The 21903-nt window shown below is 36.8% G+C and overlaps 1 protein-coding gene across 41 annotated transcripts in view; it reads left to right on the forward strand.

Annotated features, from left to right (window-relative positions):
- The window catches only part of CYRIB (CYFIP related Rac1 interactor B), a 169468-nt gene that overhangs the window by 124790 nt on the left and 22775 nt on the right, over positions 1-21903 (forward strand). For 13 of the 41 annotated variants that reach the window (XR_014842786.1, XM_085020541.1, XM_021088607.2 and 10 more), the window contains 3 exon segments: positions 9132-9214; positions 16030-16151; positions 20096-20201. Coding sequence is in view for 24 of the 41 variants with exons in the window: in XM_085020541.1 (XP_084876667.1) it covers positions 9142-9214; positions 16030-16151; positions 20096-20201 (301 nt within the window). In the remaining 17 variants the exon portion in view is untranslated. 41 annotated transcript variants of the gene reach the window in all.

A 21903-nucleotide genomic window follows, 5' to 3' on the forward strand; every position in this document is an offset into this window, starting at 1 on the left:
TATTAATACTTTTTATGCTAAAGTGGATTTTTAAGCATGTAATAACTACTTGGTTAAATACATGACAAAGTGATTCCGAATCTTTTCTGTGTCTCGTAGTTTATCTTTGGAAGGAGAATTATTAAAGCACTTCACTGTTTTTTTGCTTATGCAAAATACTACATTTTGTTATATTACATTGTGTTACAGTTTCTGAATACGCAACTAAAGAGTGTGAACATAAGCATAAACCTGGGATTCTTTAATTACTACTGGCCTTCATCATATGTGTTCCATTGCCAGTGAACATTGTATCATATTTTTCATTACTCATTTCCTACTCTGTTGATACTGCTTCAGAGTCATGGTACATGTATGAGAACCAGAACTTTCTTGGTAGACAAGTAACGCAAAAGCATAGTTGAATTCCAGATTAATCCACCATCTTGTCAGTTTTAAAGACTTTCAGTTTTTCTATGGGTCTGAATGTCTCTAAGGTAAATAGCTTATTTAATTCTCAGTAATATTTTATGCATAACAGAATGTAATTCAGGGAGTTCCTGTTGTGGCTCAGCAGGTTAAGAACACAACCTAGTGTCTGTGAGGTTGTGTTCGATCCCTGGCCTCTCTCAGTGGGTTAAGGATCCGGTGTTGTTGCAAGCTGCAGCATAGGTCACAGATGTGGCTTGGATGTGGTGTTGCAGTGGCTATGTAGTGTAGGCCAACAGCTGCAGCTCCAATTCAACACCTAGCCTGAGAACTTCTATATGCTGCAGTTTCGGCCCTAAAAAAGGAAAAAGAAAAAAAAAAGAATGTAATTCAAAAAAAAGAATGTATGGTATTATGTTTACTAGAAGACCTTCTTGCCTAGGATTCAGAACTTGGATAAATGTAAGAAATTCTTTGTCATCAAGACTAAAAACAGCTGGTTTCCAGGGACTGTTTGGTTTTTTTTTTTTTCACATTCACATTTTTAGTCACCATAAATTGGAAACAGTAGGTTTGTATTAAAAGTATTCTTGTGAAATCTATTGTTTTGAAGTTTTATTAAGAGAGAACAAAGTATGTTTTGGTATCTTCTTTTTCCTGTAACACTTCATATTTCTTTGCATTCTTTATTCAGTTACCTGGTTGAAGGTGATCATGGATATTGGCTTGATTTTAGAGTTTGTCCTTTTAAAATTTTGAAGAGGCAGAATTGACACTCTGCTTTTTTTTTTTTTTCATTTTCTAGGGCTGCACACAAGGCATATAGAAGTTCCCAGGCTAGGGGTCTAATCGGAGCTGTAGCCGCCAGCTGACGCCAGAGCCACAGCAACTCGGGATCCGAGTCACATATGCGACCTAAACCACAGGTCATGGCAACACTGGATCCTTAACCCACTGAGCAAGGCCAGGGATCGATCATGCAACCTCATGGTTCCTAGTCGGATTCGTTGACCACTGCGCCACGACGGGAATTCTGACACTCTGCTTTTAAATTTTTCTCAGAAGATTCTTGGAGGACATATGGACTAAAGGAAATTAAAATTTAAACCCACATTTTAAAACTTACTTTCTTTAATTTTGCGAGTGCTCTACAGGATCAGAATTATGATGTAGGCTAGTTTCCATTCTTATTTGTGTTTCGGAGCAGTATTTATGGCAGTGGGAGGATGGAATGTTGTTCCCAAGTTATCTTGGCAAATTGTAATTTTCTTAATATTCACAGCGTTTGTCATTTTGTTTCCTTAAGAGTTAACATTTCAGAAGTTTTTAATCATATATAAGATTAATGGCTTTTACTGGGGCAGGGAAGGACTGTCTTCAGTTACTTGACTGGAAAGGCAGTGAGCTCTTCCTAAATTCTCAGACTTTTTTTTCCCCCAACTCAGAGCCTTCAGTTGTCAGTATTTATTTTGGTCTTCTCTCCTCCTTGGAATGCTCCTGTAATCTTACAAAGTTTTATTTTCTGTGTGTATGTTTTTTTTTTTCATTTATTTATTTTTGTCTTTTTAGGATTGCTCCTGCAGCATATGGAAGTTCCCAGGCTGGGGGTTGAATCAGAGCTGTAGCCGCTGGCCTACCACAGCCACAGCAATGCTAGATCCGAGCCACATCTGTGACCACCACAGCTCATGGCAACACCAGATCCTTAACCCGGTGAGCGAGGCCAAGGATCAAATCTGCATCCTCTTGGATACTAGCTGGGTTTGTTACCTCTGAGCCACAACGGGAACTCCTGTGTGTGGGGGGGGGTTGTTTGTTTTTGCTTATTAGGGTTGCACCCTCGGCATATGGAGGTTCCCAGGCTAGGGGCTAATTGGAGCTACAGCTGCTGGCCTACACCACGGCCACAGCAATGCAGAATCCAAGCTGCATCTGTGACCTACACCACAGCTCACGGCAATGCCAGATCTTTAACCTAACCTACCGAGTGAGGTCAGGGATTGAACCGGCAACCTCATGGTGCCTGGTTGGATTCGTTTCCACTCTCCCACAAGGGGAGCTCCGTGTGTGTGTGTGTTTTTAATCATGCAGTTATTCAACAAATATTTATTACTGCTTACAACAACCCAGGCATTGCTCTGGGTGCTGGGGATAGAACAGTGTATAGACCAAAGCTCCTGTCTCCTCAAAGTTGACGTTGTAGTAGAAGACAGAGTAAACTGATAAGCAGAGGAATGAATATGTGCCACTTGGAGATAAGCATTGGTTTGGTAGAGGGTAGTGAGGAAGTGGTGTCATGGATGGACTGGGGAAGGGCGCGCTCCCTGAGGTGGTCTCACTGAAGCCCCAACCTGCATGAAGTGCAGTAGCTTGTCATTTAAAGGTCTGTGGACGGAGCATCCCAAGCCCAGGAAAAGCAGCTACAGAGGCTCCCAGGAGAGAGAACTCTTGCTGAGCTAAAGAAGCTGCAACAGGCTGCTGTGGAGCATGAGGGGCAAGGAGACCAGAGTGAGTTAGGCACAGACCATGTGGGGTTTTGTGAGACCTGCTAAGGAGTTTGGATTTTATTCTGATCGTGTGAGTAAGCCATTGCGTGTTTTTGCGTGGAGAAAGGATTTATATAAATATAAAAATATTTATATTTTTAAAATATTGCTTTGCCTCTTCTAATGAGAGTCTGTAGTAGGAGGCAAAGGTAGAAGCAGTTAGGAGGCATTTGAAGTAATCCTGAAAAGAGGTGATGGTGGCAAGAACCACGCTGGTATTGCAGTAAAGGAGGTGAGACAGGGCATCCTTGAAGCTAATGAGAAAGGTGAATTGAAGAGGGAGGAGTGTCAGTTACGTCAGATGCTTCTGATGGGTAAAGTAGAATGGGGGCTCTTTTTTTTTTTTTTTTTTTTAATGGTTTTTATTTTTTCCATCAGAGCTGGTTTACAATGTTCTGTCAGTTTTCTACTATACAGCAAGGTGACCCAGTCAGACATACATGTATACATTCTTTTTCTCACATTATCATGCTCCATCATAAGTGGCTAGATACAGTTCCCAGTGCTCTACAGCGGGATCTCGTTGCTTATCCATTCCAAAGGATGGGGACTTTAGAACTGACCATTGGAAATCACCATGGGTGTTGTTGGATGACCTTGCCAGAGCACTTTGGTGGTAGGGATTGGGCAAAAGCCAGGTGGAGGGGGCTTAACAGAGGGTGGAAGGAGAGGAATAAAAGACAATGAGCACAGGCAATTCTTAAGGGGTCTTGCTGCACAGAGAAGCAGGGAATAGGGTGGGAGCCGGGAACTCCTGTGCCGTGCAGTTGTGTTTCTAGTGGCTTCTGTTATTCTAATTAAGGAAACGTCTTTTCAGATGTTTTGTGGGAAAATGGTGTGATGTGTTTATTAAGTGCCTCTGTGAGCTCAGAAATACATTCCACAGACCAGGGCCAGCAAGAATGTGTTCCTTTCCAGATAAGCCAACAGCTTTGAAACAAAGTAACCTAAGAGCACATAGTCACAAGGTTCTACCAGAAATATCACACGCACTTGAAGTAAACTATATGTGACTTCTGTGTATTAAATGTTTATTTGGTAAATATTTATAATATTTAGTTTAAATCCAAGGATTACAATAAAAAGTAAATCTTTAGCTTTTTCCTCCCAAATTCTGATTGCAAGTTTATTATTCTAAATTATAATATTTATTATTTACTTTGAAATAGTATCTCTAAAATATATCATTATTTGGGACCAAGTGTTATATAATCTGGAAAATCTCTTATATATTTTGTATCATAATATATTTTTGTATCAGAATAGTAATATTCATCTGAAATTTAGAAATCATACTAGGCAGAACTCTTTAAATGAAAATGACAGAAGCCCCACTCAGCTGAAAGGTAAAAAAATTGATTCAAAGAAATTAGGATATCTTATAACCAGATGTAAAAATCTAGCAACTAAACTGAGGGAAATGGCAGCTGAAACTCAGAAACAAATGGAATCAAAAATTAAGGATGTTAGGACACTTTCTGTGACTCTCCACTGCCTGTTGGCTTCCTGTTTTTGTGACAGAGTGGCTCACTCTAGGGCAGAGGATGAGGCTGCCACACGCTGCAAAGCGTCTCATGCAGAGGTGCTGCTGCTGGCTGCAGATCCTCGGTCAGTCGGGTTGCTCTAGCGAGGGCCATACTGATAGATTTATTGCTGGGAACTGTACCCTTTTGCTTGTATTACCCCATTTAATGATTTCATGAACCCTCTGCAGTGGATATTATAATTATTATACACATTTTTCGATGAGAAGATGGAAGTATGGAGAAGTTAAGAAACTTGACTAAAGTCACAAGGAGATGGCAGAGCTAGGGAGTTTGAATCCATGTGGTCTGGTACCTACCAGAACGGACAAGTAGCCCTTATGACGTATGCCATGTGTCATATTTGTTGAAATCAGACACTGAGGGAATGGAGAGGGTTTGTTTTGGTTTTGGCTGAAGAGTTAAACTATGCAAGACAACAAGGAAATGGTTTAAATTTTTTTGTGTATTATTGTAAAAAGCTATGACAACTGTGATAATATTATAACTGTTTTCAGACCTTTGAAAAATTCCATGAGTTTTTGTTCAAAGAAACACACATGACATGGGTTGCCTCCACAGCATCTTTCTTGTGTGTTTTGTGGGATAGAGGTGCCTTCTCCATTAGACTGCATTTTTACCACATCAGCGGCTCTCAGCTTGGGGCGATTCTGCCCCTGAGGAGACATTTAGTGACATCCAGAATCGTTTCTGATTGTCACACCTTGTGTGGTGGGTTACTCCCAGCATCTAGTGTGTAGAGGCCCAGAATGCTGCTGAAGATCTTACAGTGTGAGGTAGACGCCTCTCAACAGAACAGTCACCCAGCCCCAATGTTAGTTAGTAGTGCTGAAGTTGAGAAACCTGTATTAGATAAACTGGGCCATTTTCTAATTAAGAGTCAGTGTTTGGGATGAAAAGGTAAAAAAAATTTTGAGTCTTTGAGGACTTGTGAAGAGGCAATAGGTAAGACCAAGTATGATACAGGGTGCGGGGTGTTAGGGTCCCATTAGGCTGGGATGCCTTGAAAGAAGGACTAAATAGTGGAAGAAATTTGCAGGAGAGGTAGGAAAATGGACCAGACAAACTTGACTAGTTACATCATTTTCTCTGAAGTTCAACTGTGTGCATCCAAGTGCAAAGGTAAGGACACTTAAATCCTTCCCTCCTGTACCTGATGGGGGTCTCAGAGGACGAATTTAAGACAGCATTTCAACAATATTCTTAACGAAAGTGGCCTAAATATGGGTTTTATGACTTCCTCTGCTTTATAACATTGAAATTCATTGTCAGATTGAAGACTCTGTTTTGTATTAAAAGAAATAGAGCCATTATTATTTTTTAAGTTATTTTGTGATTTGGGGGGATATAGTAATAGCCAACATTTTTATTGAATGCTTTCTATGTGGCGTACATGGTGCTATTTTTTTTTTTTTTTTTTTTTTTTTGGTCTTTTTGCCTTTTCTAGGGCTGCTCCCATGGCATATGGGGGTTCCCAGGCTAGGAGTCTAATCAGAGCTGTAGCTGCCAGCCTACACCAGAACCACAGCAACGCGGGATCTGAGCCGAGTCTGCAACCTACACCACATGGCAACACCAGATCCTTAACCCACTGAGCAAGGCCAGGGATTGAACCCGCAACCTCATGGTTTCTAGTCGGATTCATTAACCACTGTGCCATGACGGGAACTCCCTACATGGTGCTATTAAGTCAGTATTTTATCTCATTGAACTCTCATTATGACCTTTTAACATGATTACTATGAAATGTGTGTTTTATTGGTGGAAGAGAAGACTCCCAGAGAGGTTATCTAGCATTCTCAAGGGCAAACAGCTATTTATCTAGAGTTGGAATTTTAGTTTGATTCCATGACTAATAAACTCTTGTAACACCAAATAGTGTGCTGCCTTTTCCTCAAAGACAATTACAGCCCTTTCTCACACTGATTTTCCATCTGTGATTGGAGTTTGATACCACTAGGTAATCCTTTGTATATTTGGTCTTAGTTCTTGTTAGTGAGAGAATTTATATAGGTTTGGAAACAGATATTCTGTGTATGTGTGTATATTTGAAAACTCTTAAAAATTGAAGCTGTGAAATATTCTTTTTTTCCCAAATGGTTCCTTTAAAAATTTATTGAATAAATTTAGTAACCAATTTGATGCAATTATTTGGATGTGATAATTTTGGGAAAATGCTTATGTTTTCCTTATATATGAAAGTTTGGAATTATTACACTTTTTATAGTGTATAAGAATAATTAAAATGAAATATTTCCCTTTTAGTTTTAATCTCAGCTAATCCACCTGTATAAAATGTTATAGAAAATCTTTGCAGTGAAATTCTGTGTAATGGAGATTTAAATATCAAAAATAAGATAGATCCCTACCTCTCCCATAGGGAACATATTGATTTAAAAGAGAGGTGATCATTTAGTATTAACCATATTTGTGAATAAATTAGGTTGCTTTTAACATTTCTAAGAAGTATGTGTCAGTCCCTCAGATTTTGATCTTTAAAGCAAATAACTCTTATACATAAACTGTTATTTCCTCTTTGGGAAGCTTAAAGTTAGGAACATTGGCCGTTGTCCGGAGAGTAGGTGGCAGAAGGGGGCCAGCACAGGTGGCCAGAAGTGCTCACTCTTTTCAGACTTCTTGTAATAGGGGTGAGTGATAAACTATTTTCTTTCATTGATTAAAAAAAATATATTATTACTTTAGTATTTTGTTTCATTTATACTTAACCAGCAGTTCCATGTTTGGATAAAAAGTATGGAGGTTGGGTGAGGGCCTGGGGTACCTGTGATGTCATAGTCTGCCTTCTCTGTAGTTATTGCAACTGCAGGGTTTGAGCCTTGTTTCCTGTTTCCTGGATGTTCCTGACCCCCCCCTTCCACCTTCATCCTCACTGAGTCATGGCAAATTCTTGGGCAAGATTTATACCAATGCATTATTTTTCTTTTACAAACTTAGAAGTTGTGATAATTGATGGCTTTGTGTGTGTTTGCTATGTTAACTTCTAAGTTACATACCATGCGTACAGTTGATATTGTTGAATGATCAGCTTGTGAGTTAAATAATAAAAGGTTTGATTCATCTCAGGAGTATAGAAGATGTGAAAAATACTGGGTTTTGTGTGGTAACAATTTTTAAATGGGTCGTTAATTGATATCTCCCTTTAGTCTTTAATGGTTAAGTGTGGTTTGAATATTGTCTTTCTTATATTCCTGATAGGATTTGATTCCTCAAAGAAGGAAACTATCCCTATTATTTAAAAATTATAATCTCAGTATTTACTTATTTGAGAAGTCTATTTTTGATGTTAATTTAAATTGAGAATATATTCCTCAAACATTTTAAATGAGTAACACTAGCATAGATATTAATCAAACGTAACTATTGCAAGTTTTATGTAAAAATCGAATCTTTTTTTCTAATTTTGCCGTATGTAACTTTTTTGATATGTGGAAAAGAGAGACAAGAGCTGTAAACTCAGAGCCAAATGTGCTTTTGTTGTTCCAAATTTTCAATGTCAGGAGCATATAAACCTGCACCTGTTGGTAATTATGAGCAAGCCAGCCTTTGCCGAATCCCAGGCCTCTGCTTAAAATTTTTTTACTGGAACTAAATGATGTTGCCATTTTTATTTTTAGGTTTGCTGGCATGGGTAATCTCATTAAGGTGCTAACCAGGGACATAGACCACAATGCAGCACATTTTTTCTTGGACTTTGAAAGTAAGTCTCTTAGCCCTTCACAGCTGGTGTATAATGGTAAAGGTGGAAGATTAATTATACTCACACCACAGTGAAGGCCAGCCAGGATATTTGTTAATAAAATATGGGGATCAAACAGTTTTGCATGACTTTTTCCTTAATTGTAGGCAAACATCACCATCATATGTATAATTCTTTAGTTTCTCCATTTGCTAAAATCATGTTGAGTCTGTAGCCAGTGCTGTCCTTTCATTAGTCCATGAAGCAAGTAGCCTTATGATGAACATTCTAATAGTATGCCTTAGTGACTATGCCCGCCAATCCGTTTGCTTATAATCCTGATAATTTTATAAAAAATCAGTTGTGCTGCATATCCAGAATCAATACTTTAAATAACCTCCACAAATTATTGATAACCCAAATTTGGTTAGAAATATATGAGTTATTTAATGGTATATAGGAAATAGCTTAATATTCTCCTATTTTAAGATGAAATGCAAAGGTGAGCTGTGGCCAAAACTCTTAATATTCGGCTTTGAAATAAATTGTTGTTCAATGCAATACTAAACAAGATTACATGTGAGTAATTCCTGATCAGAAGTTTCTTTTTCAGAATACTAGCACTATTGGAATACTTAAAGAATTTTTCATTATAAGGCCATTAATGAAACTTGTTTTGGGAGAATTTTGAGAAGAATTAGAACAACAGTTATGCCATTGTGTACAGGAAAACTGCATTTCACCTCTAGGTCCTCCATATCAGCACCTTGAGAACCTGGTTTGCTGTCTGCCAGAGCGCAGTCTGGGTAACCTGAAGGACGAATTCATGGCCTAATGAACATTTTCCCTGTTACAATTTTTTTTTTTTTAAAGTAAATTTCAGATGTTCTTTTTTATAAAGGGATATTTTCTCTTTTCTCATTCTTGTCTTGACAGGTACCTTAACATGGGGAATCTTCTTAAAGTTTTGACATGCACAGACCTTGAGCAGGGGCCAAATTTTTTCCTTGATTTTGAAAGTGAGAAGATGATTTTATATCTATTTCTCTTTGCCTGCAGTAGACTGCGTTTGTCTTGCACTAAATGAATGTTTCCACTTTGCCATCTTCTTAACTTTTGCTTTGCATGACTGAGCTATGAATTGTTTGAGTAAAATTTCTGGTGCCTTCTAGAACTGGAAGTCATATTTTATAAATTAAATTGTGATAAAATGTTTTTACTTGAATTTTTGTAAGAGATTCAGATCTCTTGGACATTATTTTATAATTTGAGATTGCTAATGAAAACATTTGAGATTCTTGAATGAAAACATTTTTATGAAAAAATTTTGGTGGAAAGGACAAGTGCTACTTCAAGACTTGTTAAATAGAAGCAGTATTTCAGGAAAAATGTATTGCAGTTGAGAAAAATTGACTAGGTTTCAATTACTCTATGTACCTATTGAAGTATTTTAAATATAAAATCTGTTCATGAAGGCCATTCAAAGCTCAGTAATTTGGGCATAATATTAAAAGGTAAGTGTGAACCTTAATTATTTAATCTTTGCAAATAATTAATTTGAAAAGTTAAATTCATTATATGTATTTTTTTCAGGAATTCATTTTTTCTAACTAAATAAAAAGAAAAATAATGGGTTCACAGACCTTTAAGTAATTTGCCTTCTGTTTGTTTTATGTTGCATGACCTATTGTAATATGGTCTAAGAGTGGCAGGTAAGTGTCATTGACCCCCGTGCATGTTGAAAAGCTGTTGCTTTTTTGGCTGTCAGTGTTGCTTTAGCTTGTCTGGTTGTCAAATTGAGAACAATGATATTACGTTGGTGTTTTAGTGTGAATGTTGCTATTTTAACCGATGATTAGAAAATTGTTAGGAAAGGGTGAAGAGATAGCCTTTAGTTTGTAAGTCATGTGATCCCTTGCATTTTTTATCTGAGATTAAACCATTTGAATAGTTTTTGAAATGCTTAAAATTTAATACCTTTTCTGGTTTTTAAAACAAACAAATCCCTGAAAACAAATCCCTAAAGAGACATTACATTTTTCCATCAACTTCAATTTAGTTTATATGATATTATATAGTGTATTCTATTTTAAGAATAATTTGTATTTTTTCTAAAGAACTAGGCCATATGAGCACATTAATTTGTAACATCTCCATTTGATGGGATAATTTGTGGTCTCTGATGTTTTTCTACTTTTACTACATTCCTGTAACTGTTTGGTTACAGTCTGGGTACTGCATGCAGGCTAGCAGAGTAGTGATGTCAGTATGGGGACCATACTGTTTGGTATTTAGGGGAAGATGTTATTGAATGAATATTAGTTTTCTTGACCCTTCTCAACAATTTAACAATGCTGTTTTAAATGCATGTTTAGCATGGATTTTAATCAGCTTGGGGATGTTGAGCAGATTGCTTACTTGATGATTATTCTTTCAGATGAGGCAACTTACATTAGAGCTATATTTTAGTTTATTTGCATCTGTTTCAAACTTGCTCTTGTATATTTTTCTGCTATTCTGTCTCCTTTTTACTCTTTGTCTCAAATTCCTTACATTTGCAGAATCTTGGCTTTGATACAGTCAAGATCTTGTTCAAGACTTGGCACTTGATCTTTTTATAAACCTAGCATTATGTTGTGGTCAAGTGAGAGGCATGAGTTTACTGTCGTTTTAAAAATATTACTTGGTCTTGATTTTCTAATCTGTGGGAGTTTGGATCATTCTCCTTAAAATTTAAATAGCTGGTTTAGTAGCAGGAAAAGGCTAAAATGGCTAACAACAGTAATAACCAACAACAAAGAACTACATATAAAGTATTTAACTTCTTAAAGGCAGATATACATTTGAAAATATTTGTTACTTATATCAGCCAGTGTAGAACTTTTGATGTACTGGTTTACTGTAAATGAAATTTTGTGAAAACAAACTGCAAACTAGGCCAGAATTTGTCCGTAGTTAATTCTTAGATTTTTAAATGTTTTCTTTTGACTCTAACAGAGTCCTTTTAATCAATTTTTATCTCCTATCCATTTGCATATTTGTCTCCTTTTTAGAGATATGCATTTGTTAATGTATTTTATCATTAGGCTACTGTAGTGACCTCTTGGAACTGTTCCTCTCTTTAAACTCTTACACCAGGTTCAGATTTGCCACACAGTTGATTTGCCAGTTCATTATGATTACTGAGAATAAAGTAATATTCTTTTCTTAAACAGTATTTAGTACTTCATTGTTTTATTTCTAGAACAGTAACATTAAGGTTATTAGAATACTTTAGTTTTGCTATTCCCACCATTCTAGTTAAGTCTAGTTCAGTGCATCTCCATGGTTGGGCTATAGAAACTATAGAAATAACTTCATACTAGATAGATACACTGGCATTTCGCATCAAGCTGTATGAAAAGTAACTGTTCTAGTGCTTTTAAAGCGTGGTTTGAGGAAATCCTGTAGTTTATAAGATGAGGACTGTCTTTAAAGTAGACCATTATCCCCTCCTGTGCGTGCGCACGCGCGCACACACACACACACACACACACACACACACACACACACACACACTGGTTTTCACTTCCGTTCAGCTTGCCTACTCTGTGCCAGCCAGTAGGTACTGGGGATGCAAAGATAGCTAAGATGCACCCCTTCCCTTTGGAGAGCTCTCAATCCAGCAGATTAGGTAGAAATGCAGGCTAATTATTTACATAGTTTATATTATTCAAGTGTAGGTCAAGAAGGGGGGTAATTTATCTTAGCTATGGGTAGATTGGGCATGGTGGCAGACATTCCTAGGGTGACATTTGAGTTGGATTGTGGAGGATGAATTTAGGAAAGAATGTAGAAAGAAGAAACAACATATAAAAAACCTTAAGGTGTGAAATGACATTCTGTGTTCAGTGAAACATAATGTTATCTATTCAAAGTACTAGAAAGAGGATCTTTTTCTTAAAACAAATTTTACCTGTATGATTTTAAGAATAATTGTTAATTAAGATGTAAACCCAGGGAGTTCCCATTGTGGCCCACTGGTAATGAGCCCAACTAGTATCCATGAGGATGCCGGTTCCATCCTTGGCCTCAGTCAGCAGGTTAGGGATCTGGCGTTGCCATGAGCTGTGTTATATAGGTCACAGATGCAGCTCAGATCTGGCATTGCCGTGGCTGTGGCGTCCGCTGGTGGCTACAGCTCCAATTAGACCCCTAGCCTGGGAATTTCCATATGCTGCCCTTCTGGCCTTAAACAGGAGAAGAAAAAAAAAAGATGTAAACCCAGAATTGCCCCATAAAATTTGGTGGCAGTTATGTTGATGACAGCATTCAAAAAGCACTGAACCTGTACAGCCTCTTTACCTAACTGCTATGTTTGTTAGTTCACTAAATTATTTTGTAGAAGAAAAGAGACTGACTTATGTCACTTCCCAGCATTAGCATAGTGCTTTGTAATCCCAGAAGTTCAGTCTTCAGTAGGTCACCTTGATTTACTTAGCTCTGGGTAGATCAAAATAAGTGGAGGTGGTTGTCTGTGAGAAATAGAATCCTGCCTTCTCTGATTTTTTTGTTATAATACCTCTCCATTTAGTCATACATTTCCTCTGATTCTTGTGTCTTTTGTGTTACCTGTTCCTCCTGCCCCCCCCCCATTTTAAAAAACTATTGATAATATCCAATCTCTTAGTCTAACTTCGTTTTTCCACTTTATCTCTTGTATATTTTCAATTGCTTTTGTCCTGTACTTTGAAATATCTATTCCGGTGGCACTTTCTTACATTTATTTTTCTAAAGTGATGTAGGATTATATCTGTTTAGAGATTAAAATGAGTAATAGCCTTCTTTAACTCATGCTCCTTCAGAAGTACTTATTATGGAAAATCTAGGTGCTGAGTTTACATGCTGTTAAGTGGTGTGTACAATACGTTGAGGGCCCTGCCTCGATGTAACTTGCGGAGATCAAATTTTTAAATATTTACTGAATAAATGAATGCAAGATTAAAGCAGAAAGACCCCTTGTCACAATTAAAACTTTTATGTCACTTTTCAATTTTTTTTCCTTTTGTAGCTGATCTTTGCCTCCTTTTGTACCAAAATTGCTAAAATTATTTTCAGTGATTCTTCTGTAGGAAACTGGTATGAAATTATAAGTAAAATAATTAATTTTACCTTTAGTAAGAGCAACTGAAGCACACTTCAGTTTCCCTTGAACAGCTTTTAAAACTAAGCTCGATGAATAATCACTATACCTACTCTTGATAGAAGATGCGTTTTGCAATCAAATGAATGTCCTTTTGTTAGTTAGCTAAGTGATACATTTTTCCTCGAGTGATAAAATTTTTCATTTTTTGCTATGAAAAATCAAAGTGACAAGTCTTGGTTGCATTATATGATACCATTTTTGGAAAAAAATGCTTTGTTTTATACAGTCTTCTCCCCTCCTTAGTATTTCACCCTTTTGCATGACTTGCTCTCAGTAAAGTAGTGCTTACCTGTCTGCTCTTTTCTGTTTGTCTTCATTTCTACAGCAGTCTTCAGCAGCTTTCAAAATTATAAATGTGACTTTCCTGTGACAGTCTAAAAAATGTTTAATAAGTGTGGTGCTGGGTATTTTTTCTGCCCTTAGGGGAAACTGGAATCTTCTCCTTTATTTTTAAATTTCTTGGTACTTACTAAACCTTTAATAATTATTAACCACTTCCAAGGTCTATTTAAGTCTACTTGATAATATTTCTTTTGTGTGTAATTCTCAGTGTCATATTTTTCTGTTAATAACTAGTCACCACACCCAAAAAACAGTTTATTTAGTATTCTCAAACTTCACAAATATCTCTTAACATATAATAGTCAAAATATTGTCCTTTGTCATGAATTCCCACTTCATGAATTCAAACTATGATATGTGTCTACTATTGATGTTATGTCTATAGTTTCACGATTCCATATGAAAAAATATAAAATTGCTGTCTTTTGCATGTAAACTGTTTTTCTCTGCTGCATCTGGTGTAAGTATAAAAGTTGTTAAGGTGTACTTTTTTTTTAGAGTGTGTCTAACCATGACTTTGGAGACTATGGTCTGGCTAAATGTGAAAAAATATTACTGCTAAATGACAGGCTCTGATTTTTAAGAAATCATTTAGCTACAATATCAGTATTTGCTCCTAGTCATACTTTTGTAGCTTTGGACACAGAGTCTTTTTAATTTTCAGTTGATTCCTCTTGTGTAATTGTTTTGTCATAGCATTTTCATTTAAAAAATAGCTGATTTCTTAAAGAGAATTTGAAAAATAAGGGAACAGATATGAGAACACACATTCTTAAGTTGGCTTTTGCATGTGAATGTTACTTATTGTTGCTGTAGTACTGTCTTAAGTATGTTAAAATTAAAATTTAGTATTGTAATTGTTGCTTTAAAAATGTAAATGATATATTTTTGACTATTTGGCAAGTTTAATAGATGGAATTGAATTATGACTTGCCCCAAGTGCAAAATAAAGTTGCAGACATCTGAACGCCTAGTTTGATGTGTGAACTAAGTTTTTAAAAATTTTCTAGGGAAGGGAATCAAAAGAGCCTTGTATATTTGTGGAGAGGTGGAGTCTATACAGAGAAGTCTAGGTACTAGTTTTATGTGATTGGTAAACAGAGATTTATCAGAAATATTCTTAATTCATATTATAAATTTAGTCTCTTTCCCCTACCTCCACAGTTCAAGAGAAAATTTTAGCATGGAAGAATTCTGACACCACAAATGCTGTCTAAAACATATGGAAATCAAAATATTGATCATTTTAAGTGCTTTATGCCTTATCTGTAGTATTGAATGGGGTCTTGTTGGAAAGATTTATGGAAAAACTCGGTTTCTTCATAGATCATCCGTTTGTCTCAACAAAATTTATTGACTACAAAGGATTTATCCTTAGAGAAGCAAATTACCAGGGTGTTAAAAATAGGGTTTTTGTCACTTTGAGACTAACAGAGAGAAATCCAAATTTAGTCATCTAGTAACCCATGTTCTGTGGCTAACACCGCAGGTGATGGAAATGCCCATATGTTTGTGTTCCCCATTATGCTTTTTATAAGTTTAATTCTCCCTTCATTTTTCCTCTCTCACTCAGTCCCAAATATGTATAGCAACTCAGTTTTTGCTTTAGTATTTCCACGTTTCAGTGATAGTATCATACCTTAAAGCTTCTAGTTTTCAGCAGCCTAGTAATTCTGGAGCAGTTTCATAATCAGAACTCCTCTGCACAGGAATCTGTACCTTTTGTTCATCAGCAGAGAAGTTCATTGCTACAGAATATAAAGCAGTTTCTAGGAAAGGGGAGCATCTAAAAATCCTTTTAAAAAAGCTTCTAATTTATTATATCAAAACTCAATCATTAAAATAAACTTTTTCAGAAAATAGCTTGTCTTAAGAGATGAACAAGATATATTAGTAGGCCTTTCATTTCTGTTGCATTAAAATAGATCATTACTCAGGCATTTACAGTCATTACACCTAGTGATGAGTGTAGTACAAACAGTGATTATGAGCACTCGGTTTAAATTTTGATTTATAATTCTCAAGTTTATTTAATATACCACATTATAACTTATAACCTAAAATAAACAGTAATATTTGGTGTTCCTTGCCTCTTTGTGATATTTATCAACTTAAGGCTAATTATTCAAGTGCAGAACTATGGAAAAACTATCAGTCTTTCTAAGAAGTGCAAAGTTAGCATGTGGCAAAATAGTCAATGTTAGTCATCCTTAGAAAACTGGATTATTCATTGCTCAGAGTTATTATACATGTACTTAAAAAAAAATCACGTGACTGTCAATTTTCTTGTGCTTTCCTGCTGTTTAGATGCCCAGCCTACAGAATCTGAGAAGGAAATTTATAATCAGGTGAATGTAGTGCTAAAAGATGCAGAGGGCATCTTGGAGGACTTGCAGTCATATAGAGGAGCTGGCCATGAAATACGAGAGGTAAAGCATCTTTATACATTTTCCAGTAAACTCAAAATTACTACGCTCCTCTTCTTTTAATCCTTTGTTTTCTGTACTTGTCTATTGCATCTTGAGTATTGTGTTTAAAGAATGGTCACTTGCACTATTTCAAAAGTGGTTACAGTGATGTAAGTGTAAAAGGAAAACAAGGTTCTATAAATATGTAAATTATGTGTATTTAAAGAAAGTTTTATTTTTTGGTTTACTGTCATCACACCTGAAATTTACAGTATCCGTTGGGGGGTGGGGTGAGACTGCTCGTCATAGTGATCGTGGAGGGAGGTGAGCACATCAAACTGTGCGTGGCTTTTCTGCTTTTCTGTTCCTCCCAAGCTTCCTAGGAGAACGCTGAAACCATCCATGCGGGCTGGACCCCCTCACTCTGTCTAATGACTTTACACCACAGAGCATATGTTTGGTGTGGTCTCTCTCCGCTTGCTTTTCTCCCAAACCTCTGAACTTTTCCAGGTTTCCATCCATTTCTTCTGTTTTTTCAAAAGAAGCTGTGTCCCCGCTTCTTACCAAGACTAACTTCTCTAAGTTTATTCTTCCACTCTTTTCTGGAACTTTACACTTCTAATGTCTTTCTCTTAATTACATTCTTTTTTTTTTTTTTTTTGTCCTTTTGCTTTTTCTAGGGCTGCTCCCGCTGTGTATGGAGGTTCCCAGGCTAGGGGTCGGGACCTGTAGCCACCGGCCTACGCCAGAGCCACAGCAATGGATATCCGAGCCATGTCTGTGACCTACACCACAGCTCATGGCAACACTGGATCCTTAACCCACTGAGCGAAGCCAGGAATCGAACCCACAACCTCATGGTTCCTAGTCAGATTTGTTAACCACTGCGCCACGAAGGGAACTCCTTAATTACATCTTCTTTATGTTTTTCTTTTATTGACTCCTTCTCCTTAGCACGTACACATACTCAGGTGTCCTGTACTACCTGAAGAAACTCCCTGGCCTCTGAACCTTATCTCTTTTTTTTTCTCATTACCACAGTTCTTGAAGGCATAGCTCACACTTTGTTGCTTCATTTTTTCCCACCCTTGTGTTTCTGTGTCTCTTCTCTATAACTTAATAGTGTAGAGGTTATCAAGGATTGATCTCTTGGGTTTACATTCCATATCTAACTTGTCTCCTCTAATGACATTTGGAGTACTAGTGAAGGAAGAATTAAGTGTAGACACCTGAAGATGACAATTCAGTAAGTGTTTTGGACCAAGGGGCCAGAGGTTTGGGTGATAGACTGGATGTTTAATGTGGAGGAGAAAGAGGAGTTAGAAACCATGGTTTCTAGTTAGATTAGCAGTTGGTGGTGTCAGCAATAGGGATTTTTTTTTTTTTTTGGTCTTTTTAGGGCCTCACCTGAAGCACATGGAGGTTCCCAGGCTAGGGGTCAAATTAGAGCTACAGCTGCTGGTCTATACCACAGCTACAGCCACACCAGATCCCAGCCGCATCTGTGATCTACACCACAGCTCACGGCAACACCGGATTCTTAAACCACTGAGTGAGGCCAGGGATCAAACCCACAACCTCATGGTTCCTAGTCGGATTCGTTTACCCTGCGCCACAACAGGAGCTGCTAATAGGGAATTTATAGATGGTGTAAATTCTGTGTTTTACCTCTCCTGCACTGGACTGCTTGTGTCCCAGATGTTTCTTGCACGTGTATAAGTTCCTTGCCTTTGTTTTTGTCTGGAATATGCCCTTCTTTTTTCTTTTCCTGTTCAATTCATACCTTTTCTTCAAATCTCAATAATACTCTTTTTCGCTGCACTCTTTTGCCCTGGCACTTTGCTCATGTTTCTTTTATGATAGCCATCACTTAAAAAAATTTGATATTTGATGTTTATATCTTCACTGCTGCAGCTTTAGCTTGAGGAGGGTACATAAACTTGGTTTTTACCTACTTTTGTGTTATCAGCTCCTAGTACAGTGCAATAAGCAGTTAGTAGCTGTTGAAGAAATAAATGAAAGAGCTTTAGACTAATCTTGCCAGTGTCTTTAGCTTGAGTAAAACCTTAAGATTTCAGTAAGTGAAGGCATGTAACCATTTCTTTGAAATTCTTAATTTCTCTAGAGAGAGAAACAAGTACTTTCCGATAATGTTTTGATATATCCAGAAGTGTTAACATTTTTGAAATGAGTCATACTACCTACTCCATGACAGACCCACTATTGACGCTTTACTGAGTGCCCTTTCACATGTTAAGCTACGGTGGGTACTGTTCCAGAAGTGCTATCTAACAGCAGTAAAACCCATCTGAGAGAAGAAAGACTCAGAATTCTGTAAGGCGAACCATAAAATACTACAATAAAAGAGGAGTAAATGTGTTCAGTTCTAAATGTAAGCAAGGCAAGGCCAGGGAAATAGTTAACTTCATTCAGTTATGAAAATCAGTGACATTTGCTAGAGCATTTTAATATTATGAGAATGGGTTGATGTCTAGAAAATCACTTTTAGATCCTTGCAAGAAAGGTTGGATAGGCTTCTGAAGAGAAGAAAATAAATTTAAAAATTGTGTCTATTTGTTTATTTCCCAAATAGTAAAACATGAATTTTTACTACTTCATGTAAAACCATTGAGACTGGGCTTGAGGCTAAAAGGGTTTTTTGTTTTTTTTTTCCTTCATATACATCAGGATAATATCAAAGTCTCTTTCAAATATTCATATTAATGTGAAATAAGGATTGTTACATCTTGTAATGTGAGGTTTTCTTTAACATTGCACTATTTCTAGGTAGTCATATAAATAGGATTCATTTCAGACTCTTATTTATATTTTAAAAAATCAAGAAAATTTGAATATAGTGGCAAGCTTGTAAAGCAGATTGCTTAAATAATGTTTAGCCCATTTTTTAAGTTTGTAGCTTAAAGTTTGTTTACTTGACATGTCTTCTCCATCTATCTGGTTTCAATTTTATTTTGCTTTCTTATTTTTTGATTTTTGTGGATGGAGTCAGTGCTAGCGTCTTGGAAAGAATCTAAGCCTGCCATTACATCTTTTGATAATGTTATAAACAGGTATTGGCTGTGCATTTCATATCTTTCAAATGGTGTGTTTAGCTCATTCGAAGATGTTAGAGAAAGCAAATCAGGTCGTGGGGAAAAAAAGGATCAAGAAAAGTATCCATAAGCAACAGGAAGGCGAAAGCAAGGAAATATATTTCTTTGGGAGTAACCCTCTCTATTTACAAATGATTGCCTGATGGTTTGGATGTCTGAGGAAAGAAAGAAAGAGCCTGTTCATGTTGATATTAGAGTCTCTAGATTATGTGTTATTTTCTCCACTTTCCCATTTGAAACTGGTTTTTCACCTTATTCAAGAAATCCTAGATTCCAGAACAGAATTTTAGTTAATAGGGAGGGAATAAGCCATAATTTCTAAATCACAGTTTACAGGTTGATTTAGGGTCTGAAGTGTTCGATAACTTTTTTAAAGCTAGTTTGGACCGACCCTGGAATTTGAATTACTGAGAGTACATCAGCCTTTTCCAAGAGTCAAGATCTTATTTCACTTACTGCCTTGCTTTTTTGGTTTCCTTTTATTCCACTAAAATAATCCTTAAACAAAGAATTTCTAAGAAAGCCTATCTGTGATATGGGAAACAATATAAAATGGTTTCTTTTGTGGCTCTAAAAGGTATCAAGGCATATAATATAAACATATTTCGTGTTTGTTTTTATTCCATTCGATCCATAGCCATTGCAACGGTAACAAAGAATGTGTTGTAATAGGTTTAAAGTATCCATGGAGTTGAGAGGGCCACTCTCAGCATTCATGGGTCCATTATTCTGAATTTCATAGATTATACTAGGGTTTCCTGTGTTTGCTGAAACCTGTATTTTAAATAATGTGAAAATAGTACTATTGTGATTTTTAAAAATCTAACTATTTTTATTCTTTGGATTTTGAAGGCAATCCAACATCCAGCAGATGAGAAGTTGCAAGAGAAGGCATGGGGTGCAGTTGTTCCACTAGTAGGCAAATTAAAGAAATTTTACGAATTTTCTCAGAGGTTAGGTAAGTTGAAAGTTTTTGTCATTATGACTTCCCTAGTGAAAAAAAGCAATTATTGATACTAGAAGTTACTTATAATACTTTGTTTACATTGCTGAATGTATATATTATGTAGTAAAGCTTGTTAGACTATAAGATTATAGTCATCCCTTTTGACCACATGCTCTTGAGTATTTTCTCAATCAGTTATATCTTCCATAGGGAAATCTCTGATGCTTTGCAGCCTGAAAGGTCCCGTTACTATCATGAGAAAATCACCTGGTAGACTTTCTCTTCAGTTCTGTAGCAGATCCTTCCCTTATGTGGGAACTCGTCCTTGGGCTTCTGGGTTATTTAGATTTTTATGTTCTGAAGCTCATTGCTGATGACGAGAAGTTCATGTACCTAAAACTGTACAGGATGAGAAATAGGAAGCTAGTGTTGTACGTGAAATTATCTAGGGAGTTATTACGTAACAAGAATTCAGAACCATTTGTTTTTTCCCTTACATGGGAAAAATTACTCAGAAATCAAAATTGTGCCTTTAATATAATGACTAAGCAAAATTGGGGTTCTTGGAGAAGGAGGAGGTAGATGAGGTGAGATTTAGCCATTTGGCTGCTAGTGTAATTTGAAAGAGGTGAATTAGAAGAGCTTGACTCTGTAAAGTTGGGATTGTAGGGGAGGAAAGGTATGGATAGGCATCAGAAATTTCAAACATTTGAATTTAAGTTTTTGACAAATTTTTTCATATAGTTTTGATTTTTGAATCGTAGTAATAATAGGTGTTTTGAGTACATACGTTTAATGGGAAAACCAGTACTTGAAGTCAGGGTCTCAAGCTAAATTTAGACCTGAGATGTTAGTGTGTGTGTGTGTGTGTGAAATCTTTTGGTTGCTTTGGAAAAATCAGTAGCTTAGGCAACAGTTGATGAGTTAATCTGCCCCTCAGTTGGTAAAGCTAAACGGCAGGCCGACTCTGCGCCCCTTAGTTAGGGCACATGCTTTCTAGATTGCAGTAGGTTCCTACTGCATCCTGTTCTTTTATATTTTTCTCTCTTTATATTATATTAACTACTTAGCCATTTGTGTTTGCAACCTCTGCTTTAAAATTGAAATTCTTTTTTTTTTTTTCTTCCCCAAATGGCCGCACCTGCCACGTATGACAGTTCCCGGGTCAGGGATTGAATGCAAGCCTCAGTTGTGGCAATGCCAGATCCTTTAACCCACTGCATCAGGCCGGAGAATCTCAAACCCATGCCTCTGCATTGGCCCAAGCTGCCACAGTCAGATTCTTAACCCACTATGCCACAGCAGGGACTCCGAAGTTTTGGGGTTTTTTTTTTATGCCCATTTAAAAAAAAAAAATTTTTTTTTGCTATTTTTCCTTAGATGCAGTGCACACTAATGCTAAGACAGGTAATAGTTAAGATAGAAGTGTCAGTGTAAATTATCCTCTTTTTTTTTGTTTTGTTTTGGTTTTGTTTTGTTTGGTCTTTTTAGGGCCGCACCCGCAGCATATGGAAGTTCCAGGCTAGGGGTTGAACTGGAGCTGTAGCCACTGGCCTATACCACACCACAGCAACACCAAATCCGAGCTGTGTCTGTGACCTATACCACCACTCACAGCAACACTGGATCCTTAACCCACTGAGCAAGGCCAGGGATCAAACCTGCAACCTCATGGATACTAGTCAGATTCTTTTCTGCTGGGCCACAACAGGAA

Source organism: Sus scrofa, chromosome 4 (assembly GCF_054392235.1).
Source record: "Sus scrofa isolate SSC_HxYL_T2T_F1_AM1 chromosome 4, Sscrofa_HxYL_maternal_Yorkshire_Landrace_v2.0, whole genome shotgun sequence".
NCBI lineage: Eukaryota > Metazoa > Chordata > Mammalia > Artiodactyla > Suidae > Sus > Sus scrofa.